The following is a 9,842-nucleotide window of genomic DNA, read 5'->3' as shown; positions in this document are numbered from 1 at the left end:
AAATTTAAGAAAGATTGATAGACCAGACATAAGCCTTTCTATAAGCTTGTTTCTTAGATGAAAGGAGTCCCTGCAGTCTTCAGTGAGGCTCTCGGGACTCTCTCCCTTCAGAAGCATGGCTTCCTTAGACAGCTGCCAAGGTATGAAGAGTCCAGGTCATTAAATTAAAATTTCTAATACCACCTCTTCTCCATTCCACAGTAAATATGAATTCAGACTATCCCAGAGAGGGACAAAATACTTTGTTTCCAATGTCAGGATTTGCCCTTAACAGAAATATATATGTATTAGTCTGGGTTCTTCAGAGAAACAAACCAATGGGATATATCTGTCTGTGTCTGTGTCTGTGTCTAGATCTATCTAGATATAGATATATGCTATTGGTATCTTCCTAAGAAATTGTTTCATCTAAGTTATCTACTTTTGTTGGTGTATGGTTGAGTATATCTATATACCATATACATATATGGTATATGTGTGTATGTATGTGTGTGTATGTGTATGTATGTATATATATATATATATACACACACACACACACACACATATATATGTGAGAGAGAGAAATTTGTTATAAGGAATTGGCTCATGCAGTGAGGGAGGCTGCAAAGTCCCAAGGTTCACAGTCAGCAAGCTAGAGACCAGGAGAGCCAATGGTATAAGTTCCAGTCCAAGTCTGAGTCCAAAGGCAAAAGACAGATGTCCTAGCTTGAAGACAGGCAGAGAGGGTAAATTCTCCTTTACTCCACCATTTTGTTCTATTCAGGCCTTCCATGAATTGGACAAGGCCCACTCACATCAGAGAGAACAATTTGCTTATTAGTCTGCTGATTCAGATGTTAATCTCATCTGGAATCATCCTCACAGGCACACCTAGAATAATGTTTAACCAAATATCTGGGCACCTCTTGGCCCAGTCAGACTGATGTAAAAAATTAACCATCACAGTATATAAGTGAAAAGTGACGTGCTTTTTCAAGAGTCTGTGATGCTTAGATTAAAGGAGGCTTTGCCCATTTCAGCATTTCTAATTGTCTCCCTTTTTTGGTGCCCTGGAGGTTTTTTTCACCCCAGGGCAAGTCATCATAATAAAATTAGGACTGAGTAAGAAGTATGGCTACTATAAAGTGATAGAGGGTTCTCATGAAAAGGTGGGTGGTGGGAAAGCAGAACCAGGCAAAATCTCAGGCATATCAGTTTTAGGAAGGAGGTAATATGGAAGTTGAGATCCAGCCTTAGGGACTGAGGGCTCCCTGAGTTGTGGGACTTTCAGTGCTAAAACCAAAACTGTTTCAGATAAACTGGGATAATTGGTCACCCTAGAACTTGAATCCTCTTGGAAAATATTCTTTTTCCCCTAAGGGTATGAGGGCCCCAGTTTGAAGATTACTGTTCAAAAAAAATTTCTATAGTAATGTCAGTTTACACTAGCCACTTTCTCCCTTGCTTTGTGTTAATTACTATGTGATTAATAAAACTTTACTGACCAAGCAAATGGAAACACTCTAAGCATTTGGCATCCAAGTTGGGAACATGATATTGTAATGCAGTTGTTTTCTGTTCTGCTAGCTGTTTCCTGTTGTAGGTGTGATCTAACATACACTTTTTCCAAGAAGTAGTGGAGAAGAACACTGGACAAGAACACTGTGTTCTGTTTCTTTCAAATGCTCTATAGCAAGCTCTTTCCAGAAATCCACAAGTGTTTGTTGAGAGGATGAATGAACGAGTAAATTGATAGTTATCTAAAAAAACCTTTACATTTGCCCTTTTCTTTTTCTTTCTTTTCTGTTTAGGTTCTACATTATAATATGGCAGGAAGGGGCTGCTTACAGAACTACTTTGAGTGTTCTTGGAGAAATCCTGATTATAAGAGAGGTGTCAGACAACAGAAATAGGTAAATATTCAAAAAGGGAAAAAAGACAAATTCTAGAATCTCGAATCAGTCAAATTTCTAGTTGCCTGCCAGGAAAATTTTACTATTATTAAGAAGAATGTATGTGAGCTCTTAGAAAGGAGCTCTTAGGAAATGAATGGTCACAATGGCCAGAGTCGGTTCAAGTAAAACAACCTGTAGAGAACAGGCAACCGTCCAGAAGTGGCATATATGCTGTGTCATCAGGGAAGGCAGTTATATCTGACCTTTCACTTTCCAGGATAAGAAACGTGCTCTTGACCATGCCAACTAAAACACACAGCCTGTAGTCAGTGCCAGAATGCTGATTTATAAATTTACTCTAAAAAAGTATTTCACACAGACAGGCAATAATTAGCATATTCTAACCATCTACAGTGTATTTGGAAAGTCAAAATGTAATCAGAATCCACATAATTGATTTACCATGAGAAATCATAGTTGTAGGGATTGACTTATCACTTTCAAAATCATCAGTAGTCTCAAATCATGTAGACAGAACTGCCTAGGAGTCAGAAGGAGGCTAGAAACATGGTTTCAGAACAAGAAAAATTGGGCAAATTAATAAATTGATTGCCTGAGAGCACCAAGCGGAGAGAGTTGGTTTCACTCATCTCAATAGAAATACTCAAAGTCTGTTGGGCCAAGCTCTATCTTTTCTGAACGGTGCTGGGATGAGTATCATCGAATTTGTCTCTGTGACTCTTCTTACTTTTCCAAAGTTGATCAACACATTCCCTCAAACCAGCTACTATGGAGACTTGCTAGATGGGTATTAAAATTTGCACACCTACACTCGAACGTACAGTGAGTTGCTTTTGCAGTTCTACAGTGCATTTTACCTTATCCCCAAGTGCTTGTTTGTACCTAAGCATAGTCTTTAAGTACTTCTCACATAAAATTTCCCACATTACTCTTATTTCCTACTTTGTAAATGGGTTTTCTAGCCTGGGAATTAAAATAATCCCTATGGATATTGATTTCATCAAGGCTTTGACAGAGTATTGTGGGGGGAAACTGTGAGCCAGCCAGTTGAACCATTACTGCTTTTTTGCCTTTTAGCACTTACTGTTCTTTGAAGTATAAAAAAATACACAAATTCCATTATATAAAATCCAAACAATGCACACGTGTACAGAGTAAAATTTTAAAATTGGCCTTGACACTCTTCCTATTTTTACTCTCTCCAGGACTATCCACTGTTTATCCTCTACTTTGGAATATATTTAATATTTAAGTGTATTAATTAGAATCTAGGGGGAGGGTATAGCTTAAGTGGTAGAGCTCATGCTTAGCATGTATGAGGTCGTGGGTTGGATCCCCAGCAGCTCCTCTAAAAATAAAGAAATAAGCCTAATTACCTCCCCCACCAAAAACAAATAAACAAACAAACAAAAAGAATCTCTGCTTATGTATCTCCGCTTAATCTATCAATTTCTGAAAGGGGTATGTTAAAATCAGCTATAATTGTTGATTTATCTATTTCTTCCTGCATTTCTGTCAGTTGATGCTTGATGTATTTTTGAGGCTATATTATTAGGTACAAAAATATGTTTATTAAAAAAAAAGTTTATGATGATTATGTCTTCTTGTTCTGTTGTTCTTTTTATCATTTAGCAAATTACAATACACTTTAAAGACAAACCAACCCAGCTTTCTTCTCCAGAAGTTGAAAAATGAATAGTAGGGCAAAACTGAAGAAATAAGAAGGAAGAAAATTAAAATGATAAGGCTTAAAAATTAGTGAAATGGAGGAGGCTTTCAAAGAATATCGATTCACACTCGTTAGGATAGCAATTATGAAACAAAAACAAAACAGACAATAACAAGTGTTGCAGAGGATGTGGAGAAATTGGAACTCCTGTACACAGCCGACGGTATGTAAAATGCTGCAGCTACAATGAAAAATAGTATGGCAGTCCCTTGAAAAATTAAAAATAGAATTATAATCCAGCAATTTCATTTCTGGGCATATACTCAAAAGAATCAAAAGCAGGGTCTCAAAGAGATATTTGTACACTCATGTTCATGGCAGCATTATTCAAAATAGTGCAAAGGTAGAAACAACCCAATGTCCTTCAAAGATGAATGGATAAACAAAATGTGATAAATAATACAATGGAATATTATTCAGCCTTAAAAAGGAAGACAGTTCTGATGTGTGCTGCAACATGGATGAACCTTGTGGACATGCTAAGTGAAATAAATCACAGTCACAAAAGGACAAATATTGCATGATTCTACTCATATGGGATACTTAGAATAGTCAACTTTTTAGAGACAGAAAGCTCAGTGGTACTGGGGGTTGGGGGAAGGGGGAGTTATTGTTTGGTGAGTACAGAATTTCAGTTTTACAATATGAAAAATATTCCTTGAATGGATGGCAGTGATGTTTGCTCAACAGTGTGAATGCCACTGAACTCTATACTGTAAAATGGCTAAAATGGTACATTTTATCATAATTTTTTAATGAATAAATAATTTTTGAAGATATAGAATATTGAAATAAAGACAAAGGCTGGTCTTTGAAAAGGTTGATAATCTAGGTATTTTTCTGGCAACATTGAACAAGAACAAAAAAGAGTTGGGTGCAAATGAAATACAGGACAAAAAAAAGGGGAAGTATCTGGAGACATAATGGAGAGTGAAAAATAATAAAAGAGGACTCCCATTTGGGGCTGGAAGTAGTGAAACTTCCAGGGCATTTCTACAGCACCTGAAGCACTAGGAGAAGAATGAGTGACTGTTCCCAAAGGAGAGCGGGCAACTGTGGCGGGCTTTCTGTCCCTTCAGCTTGCCTCTTCCTAACTAGCTGTGTGGAGGGTCCAGTGGAGCTCAGCAAATATCCTGGTCCTTGCCTTCAAAGACCTCACATCTAGCACAGGGATAGATGTGTTAAGGAATCCACCCGAGACAGAACAGCATAGAGTGAAGGGCAGCCTTCCAAGTCCAACTGACTGCCTGGACTTTCATCCACCTCCATCACTTATTAGATGTTTGACACTGAGCAAGTTATTTCACCTCCTGATACCTCAGTTTTCCCATCTGTGAAATAATGATACGAGTCTTTTTTTCTCAAAAGGTTAATTTGAGAAATAAGATAATATATAATTTGAGAAATAAGATAATAAGATAATACATATTAATACTTAGCACAGTGCCTGGCGTGTAGTGATCTAAGAACACTGAGCTTTTAGGAAGCTAGCCAGGATGTGGTTGTGCATAAATTGGGGCACCAATCAAACTGGGAGATGTGGATCCTGGACTCTGTGGGGTTTGAAGAAATCCTCACAAATCCTTTAAGCATAACCCAAAGGATGGGCAGCCTTTCCCCTGGCAGGGCTGGAGGAAGGTCTTCCAGGGGGACAGAAAGGTAAAAGTAGAAGCACTGGGTTGGAAATAGGAGGCATGGTTGGGGGATGGGGAGTAGAGCCCTGTGGCTGGAGGTCGTGTTCACTGACAGGGGGAGGAAAGTTCTTTTCAGTGATGTGCACAGGCCAGCTTCTGACACAGAGAAGGAAGCTCAGGGCCCTTCCATGGACTGTAGCCCCAGTGCTGAAGTTGCAGGTCTACCCCAGGACTACGGTCAGGGTCAGGCAGGCTCCTGGAAGGGAGCTCCCTTCCCACCATCCTCCTGCCTTCTTCAGCAGGGGCCTCCTCCCAGGGCTTGGCCACTCCCAGCATCCAGCACCCCCACCCCTTGGCCAGTTGGGAGGCAGTCAGGAGGCTTTTCGTGGGGGCTGTGCCGGGTGGGCGGTTTTCCCAGAGCAAGGAGTGGAGCAGGACTGAGCTAGCGCCAGCTCCCTCAGATATAAACGTTGCTGGCAGGATGACCAGCCTGCCCCGGCTAGTGTGAGCCCAAGGGCTCCTCAGCCACTGTGTTCCTGTCCTGGGGCTGCAGCACCACAGCGCAGGGGTGTGGCATGTCACAGAGGGAGGCTGGAGGAGCACTGGCCATGCCAGCAGTGGGGCCGAGCCCAGCCAGGGCCACGCCACAGTTGCTAGCAGGCACTGACAGGAAGAGGAGCCGCCTGAACAGGACAGGGCAGGACCTGTGGGAAGAGACCGGCTGGAGCCACCAAAGATGGAACAGAGCTGCACCTAGCCCACGAGGGGCCAGGGCCAGGAGCCTGGCTCGTGGCCGGGTAAGGAAACACCGGACCTGAAGAGGGAGCTGGGGGAGGAAGGGGTTGGAGGGGATGCGATGTCACCTCTGATGGCCAAGCCTCACTCACTGTTACTGTCCTGCCCCAGAGAGGGGACACTGGCCGCTTCCACTCCAAGTCTCTATGCTTGGGTGGTTGGTTGGGATAAATCAGAGCTGGTCTTAACCAGAGTGTGGGTCAGAGAGCTGGCCCAACTCATTCCTCTCGAGGAAACTGAAGGAGGATGTGAGTTTCCTAAGGTTCCAGAGCAGTGGTCAGCGGCAGGGCCAGAGTGTTTTGGTGCTCTTCAGCACAGCTGCCTTCTCATCTCCAGAGCTGGCTGGGTCCAGGGTCAGACCTACAGAGCAGAGTGTAGCTACATGTGCCTTGTGTCCCCAGGGCATCCTGATAAGTAGGATTCAGACTCAGGTGTGGATGGAACAAGGGCTAGGGGGAGACACAGTGGAAGATGAGAAAGAGAATAGGACTGCCAGTTATGAGCCCAGGCAAGGCCTCCTCTCCATTTCCTCTGCTGTAAAGTGGGGCTGGGCTGAGAGCAAAGAGGGGACAAAGCTCTAAGGCTCTGGGGTCCCTGCTGTCCTGCGTGCTACTACTCTGGCAGGAGACCTCGCCCTCGGATGCTCTTAGCATCCAGGGACAATGGAGATGCATCAGACCCACTCACCTGGTGTCCTCTGTGCAGAGCGAGGCCAGTCCTGAGAATGCTGCGCGGGAGCGGAGTCGGGTGAGGACGCTGCGCCAGGCCTTCCTGGCCCTGCAGGCCACTCTGCCTGCCGTGCCGCCTGACACCAAGCTGTCCAAGTTGGATGTGCTGGTGCTGGCCACCAGCTACATAGCCCACCTCACCCGCACGCTTGGCCATGAGATGCCTGGCCCTGCCTGGCCACCCTTCCTGCGTGGACTCCGTTACTTACACCCTCTCAAGGTAGGTCATAGGCCAAGGGCCTTGGGAAAAGGAGTTTGGGATGGGGGATGCTGGACTCAGGCCCCCTGCCCTGGGCAGAGCTGATGTTGGGGCCGAGTGCTTCCTGCTGTTTCAGAAGGAGGAGCTGAGGCTGGCTCTTGGGACTGCACTGACTCTGTGTTTCTCATGGGGTGCGATGCGGGTGGCTACTGAAAATGACTTCATGAGTATGCGGTTCTTCAAGAGGAGGGAAATTCTTAAAGGCCCCAAGGCTCTGGGGCACTTAGTGGTAGAGGAGAAAAGGCGGCTGTTTCCAGGGCTGGGGCCTGGGAAAGGAAAGGAAACACCTAGGAGATTCCTAGATTCCAGGGAGCATCACCCCATCATACAATACCTTGGTGTCCTCTGGACTTCTGTCTTCTGGAAGAACAAAAGTCTAAGGAAGCATCTCTCTGGAAGCAACCAAGCTGGGTAGGAAAGGGGTTGGGGCTGGGGGAGGGGGGGCTTCCTGCACCCACCACTTACCTGCCTGCAGCCTACATTTCCTGAACCTGTTTTATTATACTTGAAAAGGAAGATAATGTGAGTTTTAACTTTGCTTCCAGTGTATAAAATGAGATCACAAAGGAAAAGTATGATTAACAATAATCATCATCACAATAACAGCTAACACTACTTGAGGGCTAAAATTATGCCAGGAGCTAGACTATGTGCTTTAGTGCATTTTTATCTTTTAATCCACATAAAGACTAAATGAGGATTACTTTACAGATAAGGAAAACAAAGTTTAGGGAGGTTAAGTGGCTGAATGCAGTTTGAATCTCAGAGTATGTGACTTCAGACCCTGGGCTCATAGCCACTAAGCAGGCCCTGGGAGGAGGTGGGGGGGGGGCAGCACTGTAAGTTGCTGATTACAGAGTGTAACTATTATAAAGGGCCATCTTTGCCTTGTGAGGACAATTTTATTTTTAAGGAGGCTACTTTTCACCATCTCTCTCCCTTAAACATCATGGTTTTAAAATGTCTTGAAATTTTTTTTCCTTTCATACAAATACAACTAAAATGCAAGAATTTGAGACTAAAAGGGGCAACTCTGAAATGCCAGTGGTGGCACCTGGTGCAGGGTCCTGGAGTAGCATAGTTGTTTCCTTAGCTGTAAGATGGTGGCCAAGGTAAGGCCCTTGCATGGAGTGGGTGATGGATAAAAATGTTGAAGAATGAATAAATGAGAGCCCAGCTTGATCTAGAACTCTGGCAGCTTGGTAGGGTGGGGCACCTAACCAAGACCAGTGGCCCAGGTGGAGGGCTGTCAAGAGGAGGGTAGACCTCAGGGCAGAGTAAACCTGGAGTTTTCTGGGACTGCCCACGCTCCTGCTGGAAGGAGGAACAATCCTGGGAGGTGCCCTGCTTAGAGGGAGCAGGCAGCACTAATGTCTGGGGCCAGAGGCACTTGGGCTGGGTGCTGGGCAAGAGAAGGGGTCAGTCCTATTCAGTGTCAGGAGGAGACTCTCCCTGCCCCATCTCTGCTGCCCTCTCCACTGCCTAGCCCCTGGCTGCTGCCAGCCCTGCTGGCCACCTCCCTCCCCACCATGGGGTGCCATTGCTCTCCTCAGACAGCTCCTCCTGCGCCTCTCAGACAGGTTCAAGTGGTCAGGAGAATGTGTGAGACCTTGAGTGGTGGTGAGCCTGAGACCACTGTCACTGGAGCGGCCCTGGCAGGAGAGGGTCCCAGGAAGGGAGGCTAGGGAAGGAGGAGTTTTGGACATCAAGGACTATGAGGAGCTGCCCTACTGCACATGTCTCACGTCCCCTCCCCGTGTCTTGCAGAAGTGGCCAATGCGATCTCGTCTCTATGCCGGAGGTCTGGGATGCTCTGGCCTGGACTCCACCACAGCCGCCACCTCGGGCCAAAGAGCAAAGGAGGCAGAGGCTGGGCCCCAAGTCTCTGGAGAGGCAGATGCTCTTCTTCCCACCAGGCCTGTCTCACCAGCATCTGCTGACAAGTGATCATCACAGTTGCCCTTTTCTCCTGGACTGTGACCCGAGCTTAGGGACCTGGATTCTCTGTCAGTTCATTTTGACTCTCACCCATCGGATCACTCGAGCTCGGCTCCCAGGTTCCAGCACACAGGCCAGGCGAAGCGGTGGGCACTTCAGGAGGACTAAGGAGCCGATCCTCATCTTGTCCCCAGGGGGGTTATTCCCCAGTGCCTCTTCTGTGGCAATTACAAGGGAAGTGGGAGAGGAAAGGGTTTGATTGGGTTGGAAGTTGAGTCAGGGCACCATTCCTTGCTTTTCTCCCCTCAGGCTCCCGCAGACCCCCTGGAGATTCCAAGAGGACAGACACTGCTGCCCAGGGACGGGGGTAGGAGCTTAGGCTGGCAGCAGCCGCGGGTGCTGATGGTAAAGCCAGGGGCCAGGCAAGCTCTTGGCAGCTGTGAATGTGAACAGACCTCAGTCGGGGTCACATAGGCAGAGGGGAAACTGAAGAAGGGAATATGCTTTGTTACTGCACTGCAAGATGCTTACCTGATGTCAGAGAAACAGGGAGGAATTTAGGAATCTTGTATCTGCATTACGGTCTCTCCAGCTGTCCCCTCATCATTACATTTTCTCCTTCTCTGGGCCCTGTGCCCTTCCATTCTTTTGGTATGAGTTCTATTTACAGGTCAAGCCATCAAGCTTACATTGCTTACATTCCAGGATCCCGAGAAACTTCCACATAGTCCAAGCTGCCCTGCATGATATCTTACCCCAGAGGCAGCTCTACCTTAACTGAACCAGGGAGCACCTTAAGGCCTAGCATAGGAAGGATTCTGATAGACTCAGTTACATCCTCGAAGGACCTTAGAAGGAGAA

At 45.8% G+C, this 9,842-nt stretch overlaps 1 protein-coding gene across 1 annotated transcript; it reads left to right on the top strand.

Annotated features, from left to right (window-relative positions):
- The first annotated feature begins 5,791 nt into the window (after positions 1-5,791).
- On the top strand, positions 5,792-9,209 carry TCF23 (transcription factor 23). Its single transcript, XM_006197200.4, has 3 exons — positions 5,792-6,058; positions 6,762-7,004; positions 8,811-9,209. Exons 1-3 carry the CDS (start codon positions 5,837-5,839, stop codon positions 8,988-8,990), a joined length of 645 nt encoding a protein of 214 aa, XP_006197262.1. The 5' UTR covers positions 5,792-5,836; the 3' UTR covers positions 8,991-9,209.
- The last annotated feature ends 633 nt before the right edge of the window (positions 9,210-9,842 follow it).

This window comes from Vicugna pacos, chromosome 15 (assembly GCF_048564905.1).
Source record: "Vicugna pacos chromosome 15, VicPac4, whole genome shotgun sequence".
Taxonomy (NCBI): Eukaryota; Metazoa; Chordata; class Mammalia; order Artiodactyla; family Camelidae; genus Vicugna; species Vicugna pacos.
The sequence above is the reverse complement of the archived record's forward strand: the minus strand, read 5'-3'. Positions and strand labels throughout refer to the sequence as shown.

Coding starts and splice junctions, on each gene's coding strand:
- TCF23 (XM_006197200.4), top strand. CDS start 5,837: ATGTCACAGAGGGAGGCTGGAGGAGCACTGGCCATGCCAGCAGTGGGG. Junction 6,059..6,761: donor GGAGCCTGGCTCGTGGCCGG/GTAAGGAAACAC, acceptor TCCTCTGTGCAG/AGCGAGGCCAGTCCTGAGAA. Junction 7,005..8,810: donor GTTACTTACACCCTCTCAAG/GTAGGTCATAGG, acceptor CGTGTCTTGCAG/AAGTGGCCAATGCGATCTCG.